At 40.1% G+C, this 19,075-nt stretch overlaps 1 protein-coding gene across 1 annotated transcript in view; it reads right to left on the bottom strand.

The window, feature by feature from the left end:
- KCNQ5 (potassium voltage-gated channel subfamily Q member 5) overlaps positions 1 to 19,075 on the bottom strand; it is a 250,172-nt gene that overhangs the window by 5,955 nt on the left and 225,142 nt on the right. Inside the window, exons 10-11 of the mRNA XM_072333173.1 lie at positions 17,281 to 17,501; positions 4,885 to 4,993 (exon numbers count right to left, since the gene is read on the bottom strand). Coding sequence (XP_072189274.1) covers positions 4,885 to 4,993; positions 17,281 to 17,501 — 330 coding nt within the window. The remainder of the gene's footprint in view (positions 1 to 4,884; positions 4,994 to 17,280; positions 17,502 to 19,075) is intronic.

Genomic DNA, 19,075 nt, shown 5'->3' with positions numbered 1-19,075 from the left:
CCAAAAACAAATAAACAAAAAAGCTTATTTAAGCTTATACAAAGCTGGCACTTTAGAAGCCTATGAGTTAATTAAGTAACATAAAACATGAACTCTTTCAGCAATGGAGCCTAGCAACTGCTCTGTGGTTATTAAATTCAGTTGATTCTCCATAGTTATTTACTCTCGACTTACGAAACTCAAATGTCTTTCAGTATCTAGAAATAACTTTCTAATTGAGCTTGATAGGTTTGAACACCCATTTGGAAAACTTATCACAACTATACAGAGTGTATTCAAAGATAGCAGTTGAATTGAGAATAAAAAACTTTCGAGCTTCCTTCATTTGTGCTTCTGGAAGAAAAAAGGGGCCTACTCTGGTGTGTGGTAAAAATGAAAGTGGGCAACCCACCTGTACAAATAAAAGGGAATATGAACAAAAATTATTCTCTAGCCTACAAACAGTAGGGACAGAGAAAGCAATCAGAATGGTGAGCATGGTGTGTCTTTTCTGGTTACACCACACGGGGGCAAAAAAGATTCGTCAGAAACGAGTCGAGTTGCTATTGACATTCCCTAACTGCTAGCACGGACCTAACAGCAGTAATTTAAAGTAAGAATGAACCCAGGAGAACAAAACTGTGCACGTCTCACCATTTTTGAAGACGTTGTTTCTATTTTTAAACCACTGTATGATCACATGGTGGAATGTGTTGTTTTTGTAACTCAAATATAATGTTATATAAACTGTTCTATAAACCTGTCACGGTCATCAGTACCACTGTTTTTCTGGTGAGAATTAGCCATAAATTATAGCCTTTTCCAACGATGCATCCAGAGAAGAGAAGAAAGATTATTTTGTGTTGAATTAGACCAACACGTCCTGTTAATTGTTAGAATACCGATTTTTGTTGGACCTTCATGATGGACATCGCTGGTAGAGAATTACAGTGCTTTCTGGATTTGCAAGTTGCATACGTTTTCTTGCACTTGTTGCATTTTGTTTTCCTTTCATGTCACCCCTTGCATCATTGAAAGGTATTATACTTACCATGAAGTGCACTGAGACTGGCACCAAGTCATAACATCTCTAACCATCCCTGCAGCCCTGTCATATGTGCATGCTGTTTCTTGAGCCTGTATCCTGTCAGCATTGCCACAGTCTCAGGAAGAAATGGGGCATCACTGCATTGGGATTTCAGGCAAACTCATACACAGGTCTTGCCATAAGGATTAAATTTGGGTAGGTCATTCTGCCTGTGATTGGATGAAATACCCACAGTTTGCTCATTCTCTACATCAGGAAAACAGGTACACACAGATATAGCTGTGCCAATTCTTCCATCCCACTATCCTTAGCTTGCTAGAAAACTTTAAACTGCAACATGCAGGAGATATCTGGATCCAATACAGAGAAGATAAAACAGACAAAGGTGGTGAAGAGTTAGACTCACTATGTGTAGGACATCTGGGTCAATACTGTTTCCTCTCTGAAGCCTTAAATTGTACTAACCCATTGCCTAGGAGCCAAAGACATTGCTTTCTCCTGAACTTAATGCTGTAGTACCCAAAGACTCAACAAAGGCCCTTGCTGAAATCCTGAAACACATCTGCGCAGAGAATATACAAAGCATTGGGAATGAAAAGAAGCAGAGGATTCTGAAACAACATGTAACCAATTCATAAGGACTTTTTATAGGGATAGCAGAAACATTTCCAAGACCCGAGATACATGGAAAATCATATTTTCCTTCTTTAACTATTAAATATGTATGACTATTCAGCTGCACAGCTTATCAGCTCAGGAATTCTCATGTTTCATTATATTTAGCTAAATTTATTATTATTTCCTATTAACAACAAATGAAAATACATCTCTGCAGTCACTAGAGTTAAAGAGACAAAAGACCTCCTAGGTCAACAAGTTCCTCTTCCTGCCCTTGCAGTTATTCCCTATTGCATATTTATTTATTCTTTCTAGCTTTGTGTTTCATAAATAATACAATAATTTCAGCATTTCTGTTGTTCTGTATTCCGGATCTTATTGCCTTATGCTATGAAAAAATGATCAGAGATTTTACCATATATGGAAACAAATTATCTTAGTCTCTCTTTTATACTTGTGAACTAATTGTGAACTAACAGTGAGAGCTGAGTCTCCAGCAGCTCTGACTACAGGATACGAACAGCTTTTTGTTCACAGCAAGGCTTCAGCCAGTTGATTAGTGCAACAAAACCTGCTGACACAGAAGCTAGCTAGCAAGAACTGCTTTTGTGCACTGCTCTTGGAGACCAGCTTGTATCTGCAGGGAGCAGGACTCTTGCTGGCCTGGAGTTAGATGCATCTCTCCACACTACTCCTCTAACAGTCGCAAATGCACAGAGCAGTTTGTCCTTACTTTCCCTACTGTCTCAGGTTGGAGGCAAACAGCGAGTCTGAAGTAAAGGGGATGGAAGGGGTGGCACAAAATCTGACCGGGGAAGGCTCAGCTGGGCACTTTTGAAAGGAGTTGGGCAGCTTGAAAGGTTATGGGCAGGTCTGTGCAATGGGGTCTTCAGTAGGACTGCCTGGGAGTCCTGTTTTCTGAAGGTGATGGAGCCGGAATGGATTCTGCTGTGTGCTGTTAAGGTCTTTTGTATCCTATTGATTGAAGCTATTCAAGTAACTCCTGTCCTCATCTGCTCCTGTATGCCAGCGTGAAAGGAAAGCTTGCACCCTCCCCTGTTCCTTTGCAATTCAAAGCCGATGCTAAAAACAAACTTCAAAATGAGGGACAAAGTTTCCATATGGACAGATGCTATCATCTTGAAATTCTACAGTTACTATGTAGTGTCTCAGATCCTTCTTCAGATGTTTGCATAGATCCCAGTGTAGTCAGGTAACAGACACTCTGAATAATAAGAAAGAGGAGTATCAACTATCTGACGAACTGAATTATCAGTCTCTTGAATTTGGGAGGTTAAGGTACAGCATTTAACAAAAGTCCAAAGATCATTGCATATTATGCTTTAAATATCTCACATAAAGACGTAGTAAGTAATAACTGAAGAAAGATGTATATGATGTTTACAATACGGTGATATACTAACATTTGCAGGGAGAAATGGAACAGATTCTTAGCCAACTGATATCGAGTGGAAATGCAAAAGTATTCTCAGCTTCATTGATGAAGTGAGTTGCTCCTTAGTAAGCTGAATAGTGCATGAATGAAACAATGAGACTGTTGCATCTTTGATATTTTTAGAAGATTTCTTTAGATGACCCTGTGGAGGAAGTTTGCCAGCGATGACCTTTGAATTCCATTAGAGCTGATAACTACCAGGAGTATGAACATTCTGCTTTGGGTGTCCCTACCTGAGCCGAAATTGAACAAGGTAGACCCAGAGGTCTCTGCCAACCTCAGTTATACTGAGATTCTGTGAAAAGATGCAGGTGATGCACTGAAAACAACTCAGCGGTTCCCTTGAAAACAAGCCCCATTAATTCAGCTAGTACTAAAATATCAAGTCTTAAAGAATTTGGACAGTATTAAGAATGAGATGGCCATTAGTATCACCTGCTGGTACAGTGGCAAGGTGCGCTTGGAGCCAGGATTCAACCGGTCTGTTTAAAATGCAACATCCCAGACAAGCATCTTTGGAACCAGATCAAAAATATATGCTGACTGTTCCTAATTTGAGCATTTTCCATTCAACGGAACAGGTCTGCCTTGTAGCTGAATGTCCATAGTATATAAGGATTTATGTCACCTGCTGAAACACTGTTGACAAGAGACAGTTCACAGCAGTGACATTTAAGTAGCCCGTTGCAGTGGCTGTGGGCATGGAACTGGTATCTGACACGTTCTGTGAGGTCATTTCCAGGCAGATTGGAAAGATGGTAGGAACAGACATCTGCAAGTGATCTGTCAAGCTCCCTTGGCTTGCAGAAGAGAATTAGAAACTGCCTTACTAGTTATCTGTCTACACTGACAATCAGTGGAAAAAAGGGGAAGGAAATACAAGCAGCTTGTGCAGGTTCCCATCGTATAAATTATTTGATAAAGAGCTTGAATTCATTCTTACAGCACTGGGAGAAGAATCCCCCTTTAGGAAAACAACACCTTTCCATACTTTTTTGCAGAAACCCCCTTTGGCTGGTGCCTGCTTCCTAGAGAAGAGCACAAGTGCGATATAGGGCCCAGGGGGCAACCCCCAGCCATAGCACCAGGTTTGCTGCTGGCAGAGAGGGGATGACAGAGTTCTCTTTGCTTATCAGTTTACTGTTTATAGTGGCAGGTTTGCCTGTCAGGAATTTCACTTCAAAATATTCAGTACAAGAAGTTTGGCAGTCTCTGGAGGGTGAATACTAAATTTAAGCATTCAATACTGGTAATTATATAAGTTTCAACATAGTTTTCTACTTCCTTGGAAAAGAAGATAATGATTAGTTTTAAATCACTGGGGTTGTATTTACTTCAGTGGCAGGCAAGGTTTTGGGCAATTGAATGAATGTAATTATCCTGCTGGTACAAGAAGAAAGTTGCAGTAAAAGCCAGATGGCAGTTTCAGGAATATGGAAATGCAATAAAAATGTAAACTTTTGAAGGAAGTAATGTTTCTAAGCAAGGCGATATACATTCAGTAAAGCTATACCAACATTAAATACAATAATTTGAATTAAAGGAAATATACTAGAAACCAGCACTCATTACTCTCCTTCTTTTCTTAGCCAAATCACACAATACTTTTGGAAACTGAAAAGTTGATAATGGAAAAGAAGTGATGATGAGAAACAATGAGTAAACCATATTAGCATTAGTTATGTCACAGACGTGTAATAATTTCAACTAATTGACACGTGATTATTTAGTGCCTTAATTACAGAAATCTGAAATATTTATTCACTCGGTATTTTCTACTCACCTGATTGCTCTGATGACAGTTTTAAGAGCAGGAGTGAGATCTTCTACTGACACATCACACTGGCACCCCTTATCATCATAAACATCATCTGTTCCAAGACTGGTGTCAGCTACAAAATACAAGAGCAGACCAAACAATAAGCATTTTAAAATGCCTTTCTTAGTGTTTTCTAGCTGCCTGCACAGTCATACTGCAAAAAAAAATAGGGGCTACAAATCAAGTATTAAAAAGATTCATCAGTTTATGAACGGTATGATGTACTTGTCTGCATTTAGGCTTGTGTCATAGAAAGACCGGGCAGTCCCCAATGAAAATGATAAAATTCAGAAGGGAAGAAAGCCCTGTTATTTTTCACACAAATGAATAGTGAGTTTCAGTATGTCGCATTCTGACGTCTCAGTGTTTTTAATCACATTCACTGTCTTAAGGGAAAGTGGTGAGTTAACAGATATAAATCAAAGAAGCAGAAGACGCTAAAGTTATATTAAATTGCTATTTTTTTTTTACGATCACAATGAACTTTTAAGACAAAGGATCCATTTCATTTATTAAGAAGGCTGTGCAACGATGCAATACTTCATTACAGGTAAAAATAAACAAAGTATGTTTTTGCCAGGAATGAATAGAGAATGGCACTCATCATGGATCAACTGCCCCCTTCAGCTTCACAGGCATGTAGATTCTGAAGTGTTATTTTGCAACAGGCACTCAAGTTAATATATTTCTTTGCCTGAACAAGATAGATCCTCTGTTCTTTCCTAACATCGCCCCTGCAGGGTTACCATTTGTGAATCAATTAGAAATCTCAGAAGGGCTCAGTGTATCTCAGTACTCAAGGAAAAAAGGGGAGGATGCACGACCAAGATGGTTTATGAACTCCCAATGTGCAGGAATGGCAATGGAGGAAGGAAGGCAAGATGCCCATGTCAGACATATATACTGAATGACAGAGGAAACCTGTCTTGAGGGTAGTGTTTTTCCTCCCCAAACGGTCTCTTATCACCTGCATGAAGTCCAAGTTCCCAGGTGAAAAATTTCAGAAGGTAGGAGCATTTTAACACCTCAGTGTCTCTACTTAGAAGAGAATGAAAAATGTAAGAATAATGTATGAAATACAGAAAAAAAGGATGGGATTCGTTATTCCTTAATAACAAAGGAGATTTCTTTACAGTCTTATGTCCCTACCTATATTCATGTTATTATTTAAAGCAGAGGCTCAAAAACACTGCAAGCTAGACATTTCAGATGACTGCACTGTAATTAATTTTGATCCACAATCAGACCAAAACAGGACATTTCCACAAGTTCCCTTTTCACAACGACTGTAAATTAAAGATGAAAAATATTCTTTATCATGCTGAAATGCGCAGAAATTTCATGTTGTCTTTTAAATCTAATCAGAATACTATCTTAGAATAAACAGCATTCTACTAGGCTGCATTTTCTGGAACCGCTATTGCTGTATTGTCTTTGCAGATTTAATATTTGGCCACAATAATTTGTTTTGATGAGATATGACCTTAAAAGTTATGCGCTAAAATATTAGAAGAGCCCTTAAAATCTAAAGGTCATTAGTTCAAAGAACATTTTTGGACAGAAGCTGAAAAATAAGCTTGTGGTATTTTTTAATTCCTCACAAGACCTTAACCTTATGTTGCGGTAGTTTCATTGTTGGCACTGTTCTGACAGGAAATGATAGTACAAATCGCTGCTATGCTTTCTGTGATTCATGAACTAAAACTACCCCTGATCAAACTTAAGAGCACCTAGGGGACAGTTTTTAGCACTGAACATAAAGTGGGATATACAAGACAAGTGATTTGGTTAAGGCCATCTACCTGTGGCAAAGCAGAGCCTACTGTGCCTAGTTCATTAGCCTCTAGAATACATATTTGCTTTTTCAACTGTTGCTGAACTGTTATATTCATGATGAACATCTACCGTAACTGTGAATAACAAAAAATTCATCTTTGACAGATCAACTTAACACAACAGAGATGGTTTATAGCCAAGGTAATAGCGTCTTCAATCACACTCACTGCACAATCAAATGGAACCTTAAAATGATTCAGTTTTACATCATAAAAATGAAGTTTTCATCCACAACTGGTATCTTCCCTTTCTTCCTATTGTTGCAAGCCAAGCCTTCAGTTATGTTGAGTGCTTTTTACTGTCTTTACACAAGCTTTACTACTGACTTTGCTTAACTTACAGACAAAATACATATGTCTCTCTACTGCTCCTGTCTAAGTAATATTTAGATTTCAGTCCAAAAGCTATAGTTAGCTAAAATAAATTATGTAATTAGGTTTTTTGGGTATGCACAGTATTTAAAACTGCATTCCCAAAGGTGCTGAGTGTGACACTACCTTTCTTTGATAGGTGGATGGTTGGACTGGGTGATCCTGTAGGTCTTTTCCAACCTTGGGGATTCTGTGATTCTAGGTTTTATGTCTGATTAGCCTCTCCAGTCCTCCCAGTGCTGAAATCTCCCAGCTCATCCCTAAATTCCATATGAAAAGTTGAGTTCTGTGCACTACTGGTATTTCCAGTGGCTGTCTAAGGTGTAAACAAAATCAGTTGCTCTGGTGTAAATTAGGGATAATTTTGCTAAGGTCAGAAGAGCTACAGCCATGTAATCCCTGTGAAACAGGAGACTCCAACTTGGAAGTTTAAAATAAACATGTTTCTATATGATTATCTCACTGATACAGTTCCTGGGTCCTCTGCCAAGTGCAGTGTCATTAATAAAAGGTCCTCCTTAATGCGGCATATCTTTGCAGAACTGTTCTGAGTACACTGTGGTGCAATTAGAATTTCATGTTGCTCTCATGTGGATAGAAAAATCAGCAAAATCTTTAAACAGACGCTGGAAAATTCTTATAAATTTAAGCCAGCTTTAAGAAGAGATACTGCTCCTAATAAATCACCTTCCTTTTTTGTTTTTGCTTTCTAATATTCCCACTGTCATGAATTTCCTCTATTATAGCAGGCGCTCAGTACTACATGTCAATAAAACTTGAGAAAAGCTATAAACCTTATTTGATTCATATGGGAAACATTCACGTTTCTTTTTAATACTAAGCAGACTTGGGAAAGGTTTGAGAAATACATAGTAAGAATCTGGAGAAAAAAAAATATCCAGCTTAAAAAGCCACTGAACTCGAAGTTCACATTCTGATGAATTTTTCCAGTGGAAGCTCATGTTGTGTACGACATAGTTATGAGGTGAGATGTTCTTGTATCACTTCTGTCCCTCTCAAGTTCATCCCTGAGGTCGGGGCCAGCTTGGCCCCTGCAATGGCTCCAGCTGTTAAAATCACTGCCAGTTCCCAGACAGGATTAAGCTACGGCCTCTGACAAGCCCTGCTCTGTACTGCCTCCTATTCTCAGAGAGGTTCCTACCCACCAGTAACTGGGCAGGCAGGTCCTCCAGTGCCAGCTTGCACTTAGTTCCACACGCCCGCTCCTTATTCCATCTCTGTAGCCCTTAGCCATGTCTCCTGCTCCCTATTGGGGTCCATGTATGGTCCAGGTCTCCCTAGGATCAGCAACAGCTTGGCTTTTTCTCCAGGAGCCCCTACCACTAAGCCGTCCAAATCTGCTGTTTGGGCAGCTTGTGAATCTGGCCTTGGCAATGTCTCTTAGTACAGCATTCAGACATACTCCCGGCATTCTACCTAAGAAGGGTTGTCAGCCAGTTGGACAACCCAGAAACAGTTCCTCTTTTCTAATACCAGCATCTTTACAATTTAAGATGTCTTCTGATTCTAAGCTTCAGTCTGTCCGTGTATTTAAACTGGTATTTGTTTCACAACTCATTGGCCAGCTGTGAATATCTTACAGTCTGCAGTGTTATTTGGGTCATTGTCTTGTCTTTGCCTCTTATTAATTTCTTCCTTTCTTCCTTAACAGCAGTCTCTGAATTAACATATGGCAAGTAAGCAATTACCGACAAACAGAAAGAAGCATTAAAGTCATTAAAATTATATGGCTATTTCCCAGTTTGTCCCAGTGTTTATGCATTCTTCTTGCAAACTCGTCAGTTATTATCATCCCAAATGAACTGAATAAAAATTACACTGTTCTGTAACCTTATATGTCACTAACAAAAAAATTATGAGTATGTAGCTGCGTTTCATATGACTCTGCGCAGAAGTTATGTGCAAGATTTGATTTATTATCTGCGTGTATCAAACATCCTTTTATCATAATTGGGAAAACTGTACCACTGCTCTGATCCCCCTCATAGCTTCGTGCTCTCAATGTCAGGTCAGTAATATTTGAGCAATTATGTGCCCATTGAACAGAACAGGAAATATTTTCTACTCCCGTCTTTAATTTGTTTTCTGGAACTGTCATATGCTAACATCAACAGTCCAACACTAATAAGTGCCTGTGCAGACACCATGAATAGCCCTATGGTAATGCTCTCAACACTGTCAGCACTGCATCGATCCCAACACAGACCCTTTCATTAGTTTTTTTTGAAGCCTACAGATGTGCTACAGCCTTCTTGTGAATCTGCAGGAGATGACTTGAGCTGTTAGATTGAGGTGATCTAAGTGATTTTGTTGAGGTTAAGTACTCACCTCTTAGACAAGGCAAAATACAAATAGGTGCCCAAAGTCAAGAGTGTGTAGACGACCCTCAATTATTCATGTTACGGCACAGTCTTACTTCAACTTGATTAAAAAAAAAAAAAAAAAAAAAAAAAAAGCACTGATTTGAAAAAAAAAACACCTGAATGATTTTCATTCTCATGCATGACTTCAAGTGAAAAATAGATGCTGGCCTAATTTTCACAGATGGCTGAGTTACAGCAAGCCATACTTGCCCAGAGAGGTTGTGGATGCCCCGTCCCTGGAGGTGTTCAAAGTCAGGTTGGATGGGGTCCTGGACAGCCTGGTCTAGTATTAGATATGGAGGCTGGCGGCCCTGCCTGTGACAGAGGGTTGGAGCTTCATGATCCTTGAGGTCCCTTCCAACCCAAGCCATTCTATGATTCTGTGATTCTTTGATACTTTGAAACTAATATTGGAAATCCAGAACTCAGCATAGGAATTGAGGTTCAAACAACCCATAACTGTTGAGACTGGAAGGGGCAGCTGGACATACAAGCCCCTTGTTAAAGCCTAGAATGCCCATAAAATAGGGGCATTTCACTTCGCTTTACACTGCCTTTGAAGTAGCATTCTTTACCTGCAGTACTTGCTGTGAAAAGCTAGGTTTTTAGCCCATATTCTCTAAAATATTGTGATATCCTCAATTTTTAGTATTTCCACAAATGTCACAACACATAGAATGTTTCACAAAATCTCAATTACTTCTTCCCTCAAAATACTACCCTAGCTATAGACACCTTCATGTTTTACGTTCACACAGTTAATATAATTTCCCTTAATCAAAATCAAATGTGACTCAGCCTAGTAACTTTGTTTAAATGTTTCATAAAGCTTCTCAGTTCTTCGCCAGCTCTCATTATTTTCCTGTTTTTTGCAGCAGGAACACAAGCCTCCATCACTACCCTTAGAAGTGATGCTCTTTCAAATTTTCCTTTGCATCAACAAGCTGACTCTCTTTCAAAAAATAGTTCACATAAATCATTTCACCGTGATTGCTTGCTAAGCTCCGTAGGAAACTGAAAAAAGCAACGCTAATTGGGATGGAACTTAATCACTCACTTAACGATAAGAATGCCCAAAGCTTCCCTGAACAGGGAAAGGCAGCAGCACATGTTTACATGCTTTTCAGAGCAGAAGCCAAAAAAAAAAAAAAAAAAAAGAGGCCCAAGGGAGTGAATCATGCATTTATTTTCTTGATCCCTGGAAATAAATAATAATAATAAAAAAAAAACTAGAAAGCTTTCTTCTAATTGTTAAAGAAGGAAGGATGCAGGACAAGTAAGCTCCCGTGATTTGCTCTTCGCTTTTACTGTTTAATACTTGTCTAAAAGAGACACGAAAATCCTGGTAGTATAAAATGGTTTTCAATTGGAGAAATTAAGGAAGAAGGAGCAAAGATGATGACATTTGAAGACATCTGAAACTGATGCCTCCTTGAAGGAGGAGAGCAGCATCACTGCACCAGATTTAAAGAACTCCCTCTGCCTCACGCACATCCTGAGCCTCAACCCTACACAGTATCCATGTGGAATAAAGCAGTGCTATAGGCATAACTCATCTCTTCCTTCTTTCTCTTCTCATTAAAGAGGCAAAGATTTCCAGACAAGGGGCAGATGAAGATATCAGAACTGGAGTCCAGCAGCTATAGTGCAATAGGAAGTTTTACCAGTATAGCAGTATAAAACATTTACCCAGCAAACATTATATCAGTGAAAAGATTTCTAATAACCCTCATATTTGGCAAAAACAGAAGTTAGGACTTTTAGACCTTTTTTTTAACACACAATTTGAGTACAGTTATTTAGACTCCTAAACTCCTACACCTCTGTAAATGCAATTTTTAAGGCCAGAAACCTAATTTATATCTGTTATCATATAATGCATACAAGTTCCAAATAGCTAAAATTCTAACATTCCCTGCTAGCAATTCTTAACTATCTTTAGCTATTATTTAACTTCTCAGAAATTTTGTGCACTGGCGATATTTCATGGAACAGCTCCCACGGCCTAATTAAAAAGGAGTCCTGTTCATTCTGAGCGATGATATGGAGAACCAGGAGACCTCCAAAAGACAATTCATTACATACATAACAATTCTGCAGTTAAAATTGGTGATCTTATTATAAACAGCGGCATGCTAGCCAGCAATTTTAGAATGCCACGTGAGAAGAGAAAGAAAAGTGTAGGTTTTTCTCACATATACAAATGATTGTAGTTAGTCCTTTAGACACAGAACTGTAGGGGCTGGAAGGGACCTTTAGAGATCATCCAGCCAACTCCCCTGCCCAAGCAGGCTCCCTACACCAGGTTGCACAGGTAGGCGTCCAGGCAGGTCTTGAACATCTCCAGAGAAGGAGACTCTACACCCTCTCTGTGCAGCCTGTTGCAGTGCTCCATCATAGCACTGGACACAGTTCTCTGACATTTTATGTACAGTGCACACAAGAAGTTATATTTTGATATGTGATAAGACCTACAATTGTGGGCTAATGAGTTTAATATCATTCCTAATTTCCTTTCTCTTTGCATGTCATTGTAGAACAAAGTCCAATAGTCCAAAAGTCCTAACACAGGTCCTGGGAGATGAGATTGCTAATCACCACCCGATTATCATGACCACACTTGAGCACTCAGTTCAGGTAGTAAAGGTGTACGGCAGGCGACTCATCACATATGATAAAGAGAGGACTTTGACAGGAATAGAATAAAAAAAAGTAATTGCTTAAAACCTATGCACTCAGAGCTTAGATCTCATTGCTAGATTATTTTATAGGACATTCCTAATTAATTACAATTGCAACTATAATGAATGGAGTTAAATGATCAGAATAAAGTAAATGTACCACCCAGCACAAATTGACATACTGCAAATAAAATGCTATTTCGTCACACCATGTGTTGTACAAATAGAGCAGCTTGGTTTTCACATCATGCAGCTTCATTTTGAATCAGCAAATTTAAGCTAAAGGGGGTGCAGAAGCAACTAAACGAAGGACCTTTGCCACCTCAAGTGAACCATGTACGAGGTCAAAATGTTTGCGCTACTGGAAGGAAAGCCTGTCATTTTTGCAATACATAAATTATACAGTAGTAACTGAGGACACGGGGGCTGAAATGCACAGTTGCATTCTTTCCATGGTTCTTGTAATATACTCTACCCTGTGGATTTTGAGCAAGTACTCTGTAGGGAGTGAAAGGCTAGAGGTCATGCAAGCATGTAATGTTCAGGGATACTGCAGAAATCAAATAATCCCTTAGAGAGTCCTTTTTAATTAATCAAATAAAAAATGTCTGCAATATCTCTGGTGCTGAACACTTTTGATGCTTTATTCAAACAGCCACACAACATCTGTAGCATACAGCAAATGCACAATGACCATCATGGGACAGTGGCGTACAAGTACAGAAGGGCACTTTTGTCCCTTCTTGAGGACTTCATGCCCAACATAATATCAGCTCATTCCTTAAGCTTTAGCCATGCAAGACTGGAGTAGGATTAAAGCAGGAGACAGTTCTGCTCCTCACAGAAAGAAGCAAGAAGAAAAAAAGCTCAACTATATGTTTGGAAAGGGAAGTGCTCTCCACAGCAGTTCTGGTGTACTGGGGGCTGTTCCCCATTGACAGATTAGCTGGGGTCTCTGTTTAGGTGTGTAGGGATATAAGCCATGCTGTATGAGCAGGCTATGGGGACAGGAGTGGGTCGTGTGGGTCAGGGCTCAGCCAAGGCTTCTGAGCTCATCGGGGTGAGCTGCAGGAGCACCCCTGCAGCACAGCAGCTCTTGTGGGAAGGCTTTGTCTGGCATGACCCTATTAGCCTGTTGTCTACATCTTCACCACTTGGTAAAATATTCTCAGATGATTCTTGTTATCATTTCAAGCTCACGTTTTATGAAGCCTGACTATTTAGTACTCCCAAGCCCTTCACAGATTTAGTAGTGAAGATTTCCATTAAATCTGCTTGGAGGTGATAATTCCCTTCTAAACTGATAACAGGGATTGGAAACGCAGCATCCTGGCACCTTTAATAATTTTTGCAGGGTCTCATCTCCAGCAAGAGTTCTGGCAGCTGCAACGCACATTTCACTGGAGACCGGATGTAATTTTAAAATCAGATTACATAAGTCTTAGTTTTTAATTTAGCTCCCCTGCACTGTTGTTAAGAGTGTCTGCAGCCATGCCACCAAAGATCTCTCCAGCCATCAAAGCTCTCTCAGGTTTGGATTCAATTTGCAAATGCACATATGTAGCTGAAATAATTGCTGCAGTTGCCAGGCCCACTTTGGTAAAAGCAATAGAAGGTTTACAGGCAGTTTCAGAAGGTTGTCACTACCCATAATTAAAGGCATTTCTGCAGCGGTTTCGGTCATGCTGCTCCAAGTCTCCCACACCAAAATGCCTTTTAGAACATGCCTGTGACCAGCTGAAGCGTTCTGCTTTACTGCCGAGAAACCCTTCTCCTATGGTTTTAATATGCAGCAGGGGAGTGTTCGTAAGCTTTTGTTAACACATGGTGTAAGAGAAAAGCTATTACATTTTCAGTCGTGTTGTCCAATTGCTGCCTCCATAAGCTCCTGTCTGGATTACAAACCTTCTTTTACATGACAGTTTCTAACTGTTCATGTTTAGCTTTTTCTAGCAGTCTTCTTCTGATTGTTTTGGCCCAGACTCCAGCCACATCCTTTATTAGAACTTAGTCAATCCTGCCAAATCTCTCAATTGACTATCTGCCTTAGATCGCTCTCATCCAATTAAAGATTTCACTTCCTTTTTGAACTCCCTACATAAGTAATATTTGCTCATTTGCTTTGTTTTTTTTGAAGAGTTCAGCAAACTTTACCTTCATAAAGAGGGTAGTTCCTGCTACACCTGCACTAAGTGAAGATAGCTTACAACGCTAAATCCCATACAGCTCAACAAAAATCAAGCAAATTGTAGAATCACACCATATCCCAAATTAGAAGAGTCCCACAAGGATGACCAAGTCCAACTCTCGGCTCCAAAGAGCACCGCCCAAAATCAAACTCTATGTCTGAGAGTGTAGTCCAAATGCTTCTTGAACTCCAATAGGCTTGGTGCTATGGCCACTGCCTTTGGGATCCTGTTCCAAACATCTGAATGTCTTTTCTTTTGAAAAGCAGAGTTCATAACAAGAGCCTTTTATTTTTTCATTGGATTACTGATGTAACTGTTCGACCCTGGACTGGAGAACCTGTACGAAATTGCCTCTGTCAGAAGGGTCTTTTGAAAGTGTAATTTCTTCTCCCCTTAAACTTACTGCAAAGGGAAAAGAAACCCCAGAAAAACCAGCCACTCAAGGGTATTGTTTTGTGTACTGACTAGGAATGGTGGCTTCTAGTTTGGCTGGAAGATCAGCAGACCAAAACAATTGTTTGGCCGCAGAATACCTCTAGAAAAGAACTGGAGGTTTTGACAACTGAGAGGTATTATTAAAATGCTGAAAATGCTGTGTTTTCAGTGTAAAAAATTAAAAAGTACTGAACTAAATACATAGTCTCCAGATCTTTTCAAAGTGTGCCAAACTATCAAACTGATAACACAAATGGAAAGAAAAAAAAGGTGGACTGGGTAAAGGAGCAGGGAGCTGCCTCTCAGCCGTGAGCACGGTGGAAATTGACCTGATGAGACCAGTCCTAGAAGTACTGGACTGGGTCCCAGAGTGGAAACTTGGCATTTGCCTAAAAGCTGGAGACAATGGAGGCTGTTCCTCCTGCCACGGATGAGAAATCAGTCATATCTGTTGGCTCTAGCTCATAAGGGTGGACAAGGAGCTGGAAACTGCTTACAAGGAAACAGCTTGGGCTCACCCTGGGGAGTGGGAAGATCTTTAAGAGCTTATTCATGACAGTGAAGTCTCTGTTGTTACTATCTTTTATCTACAGAAATACCCAAAGTGCCATTTATGACACCTTTTCCATCAAACAGAGACAGTAAGAATGAGTGTGATCTTCTCATGCAGATGACTGCTATAAACAACAGCGCACACAGGACAAACCACAGGGCTATATGTCAGAAGTATTTCTGTGACAAATGGGCTGATGAAAAAGTAAGCAGATACTTGAGCGAGGTGCGGACTGAGGTACTGGCACACTGCTGATACCCTGGGAGTATGCTCAACAAAATGCTCTCTTCTCACTTCACTTTCAGTTCAGTGCAAGTTACAGGAGTTTAACATATGAAATTATTTCTGGCTTGTATTTTGACAGATACTGGCACTAACCGATTTACATGAGAAGCTTACATTTAGAGAGGGTACTTTCATACTTGTGGTACCCTCACTTCCCAGTTCTGAGCACTGGGATCATCAGAACTCCATGACAGTCTGAAACCAGGCAGGCATCACACACCCCAGGTTATGTGGCTTCTGTGGGACATGAGCCATGTCTTATGCCCCAAAAAGGAGCAGGGGTTGGTGAGTGACCCAGAGGGCTCCTTGGACACCGAACAGTGGCTGGTACTTCTCAGGAGCTCATTGTAATGCAGCCAATTTGGGATTCAGGCATCCAAGAGCTCTCCACACAGGAGGGCTTGCCTGGAAAGATGACCTTAGAAAAGACTTTCTGTTTGTCTCGTTTGTTCTTCAGGAAAGGTTTATTTACCCAGGCTTTTCCTGACAAGATGTGCTGTGCAGGACATTGTCAGCTAAGAGATGGGGTATTTCAGTTCAGTGGTTGTTTTGCAACCTAGGTGTTTGTGATAATAACTTCTACAAAGGAAGTGAGCAATGAAATTACGCTCTTGTCTGGATGGTTTGACCACAAATTTGGACATAACATAGGTGATAAGCATTGTAGAAGAAGCTTAAAGTAGCATCTCTTTACTCTGAACAAATGATTTACAATGTACCTTTTCCATATAGCTGTCATCACTGCCTCCTCTCATAGCCAGACAGTATTTCCCTTATTTTCCTCCCAAGAGACCCACAGGAAAGGACAAAATACTAATAAATAGGGAAAAAATGTGAACATAGAAACCCACATCTACGTCTTCTGGAGCAGGTGTCCCACCCAAAGCTGTGTGAGGATATCGTCCAGTGCAGAACATGTTTCTAAGGAGGTCGGACTCATCTGCAGCCCTCAAGTCCTGCCTGCCAGAGGGCTGCTGTAACTAGTGGCAGTACTTTCTGGTTAGAAGAATCAATGCCTCTGTCTTAGTAAACTTTTATAGATGATGATCTTTGACTCAGCAGTTGCTATTTGACTGCTGGAAAGAACCTTTCTCAGCAAGGAGAGCAGAGAGGGGAAGCATTCATTTTCTCAGTGAGGCAGGGTGCAAAGAAAGGCGATGTTCCTTCCCACATCTAAAATACTCTTTAGAAGGCAATACATAAGAGCAGTAACACTATTTTTGTTTGCTAAGGCCACCTATCTCACCTATCTGATACAACACCCCAAAGCTAAGGAATAAAATCTAAGGCGCCTGCTGGTATATCTCTTTCTGCCAGGTGAATGTATCCCTGGTGGCAGTAAGAGGTCTCCTGTGAAAGCCAAATATGTGGGATGCATTTTGTCCACCTGTGTTTCCCTCTTTTCTACCGTTAACTCTTTCTGTGTCACTGATACAAGATTCATACTTAGCAAAATTGTGTCAGCATGCTGTTTGCAGCAGGCTATTGCCTTCTGGTAACCCCATCCCAATATAAAGATTCTGTCTGCTTTCCAGACATGGGTTGCATTCACCATGCTCGTATGTCAGAGCAGTCTGGAAAGGCTGAGAAGAGCCTGATGGAAAAGGAGGCACAAAAAACTCCTACCATCAACCACAGGTTTGGGCTGTGAGCTCTTCAGCCGCAGCGATGGCCTGAAGCGGGTGCGGTCATTGAAGCTCCAGCTCTTCTGGACCTTGGTGGGGCTGCCGTCAGTGGCAATGTCGGCACTTGGGGACCGGCGATCTCCGACTGATGACTGCCTGTTCTTTATGCTCTGACCCCGTGGGCTGGCCATCCGGACCCGCTCCTTGAAACTTAGCTTTTGACTGTGAAGAAGAGAAATGTTTTTTATTCTTAGTTCCACTATTCTGTTTCTATCGTAAGAGAACAGAAAATAAACTCTAAAAATTCTCAATAGTATGAACCTTTTTCTTACACACTTCTATTTTCATTGAATATGTATGATTTGGGAATGGAAATGACTTGCAGTAATTATTATCCGATAGAGACATAACCCAAAACAGTCTATCTTAAGTACAGAATAATCTTGTAAAGGAAATTAAAATTAACAAACAGAAACAAATCTAATACAACTATTAATACAACTATAATTAATCTCTAGGGTTTACTTTTTTATCTCTTGACTTTTAAAAAGGTTTATTCCCACTTTAATCAGCCCAGCTCAATGCACTTCTGATGATCTCTTTAGATAGACAAGAACAAAATGTGTTCTATGATTATTGCATGCCATATAGTGTTTTTGTTTGCTGTCTGTTTTTTTAAGCAGGCAAGAATACTGTTAGTATCATCATGCTTTTTCAAGATGTAGCACCTCCAGCATTTCATATGCGTTGTTAGTGGTCACTCATAATTTCGTGTAACAGAACTCACTGGGACAAGACAAAACCAAAATTAACAAAACATCCATGAAAGAGAGTGATGATTGGTTAATGGAAATGTAATGTTACCCTCTGTGCTCGCTGAAGTCACTGCTGGATATTAAACTGGGACCTCATTACTTGCAGGTGCTTCTGGTACTTCAGGACAAACACTAAGGCCCAACCACGGTCATGGTGTTGACTGCTGGGCCAAAGGTGGCCCTGTGTCCTTACAGCTGGTCAAGATTTGTTCCCTTCTGTGCTTGTATCCTTCCCCTCCAGTCATCTAAATGTGGGACATGTAGGGTTTCTACTTCTCAATACTCAAATTAACTTTGTTTACCTTAAAACATATGATGAAATTCATGTGTTCCCCCTATCTAGCTTTTTTCACAGCTTAGCCTTCTTGCTTTTGTCTGTTGCTTCCTGAAGCAGAAGGCACAAAGGGAAAACAGAAATGAAGTCTTACATCTGCTTTGATACCCTTGTTTTATCTATGGAAATGGCCACCTTCATCAAGGATACTGTTAAGGCAAGAGGAGAGATGAAGTGAGCAAAGTAGGATCTGCTAATGGTATATTGTTAATGGGTCTCACAGTCCCACTGCACTCACGTAAGTTTTGGAGGATGCAGTTAAGACATCAAGAACAAAGACTGTCTACTTGCAAACTATAATTGTACTTGAAGTGAAAAGTCTTTCTAGTACCCTGAAGTCTTTGCACTTAACTTCTGCATGTCCATAAAATATGTTTTCAAGAGAAATGAACTCTGTAGCCAATTAACTACTGCTAAAACGTACTGTGTGGTTCTTAGATGTTTAACCAACTGCACTCTGAAAATACAGAGTTAATATGTAATTATATGAGATTGAATGTAATTATAAACTTCTGTAGTTGTGAAATGTTGAGATAATCAGATATCTTTGTCCATGCATAGCATAGCATTTCATTCTGAACACAAACATCACCCAGAGCAGAAAGGATGCAATTTGTAGCAGACAAAAGCACATGCCAGAAAGCTCA

Source organism: Excalfactoria chinensis, chromosome 3 (genome assembly GCF_039878825.1).
Source record: "Excalfactoria chinensis isolate bCotChi1 chromosome 3, bCotChi1.hap2, whole genome shotgun sequence".
NCBI lineage: Eukaryota > Metazoa > Chordata > Aves > Galliformes > Phasianidae > Excalfactoria > Excalfactoria chinensis.
This window is presented reverse-complemented; position numbering and strand designations above follow the sequence as displayed.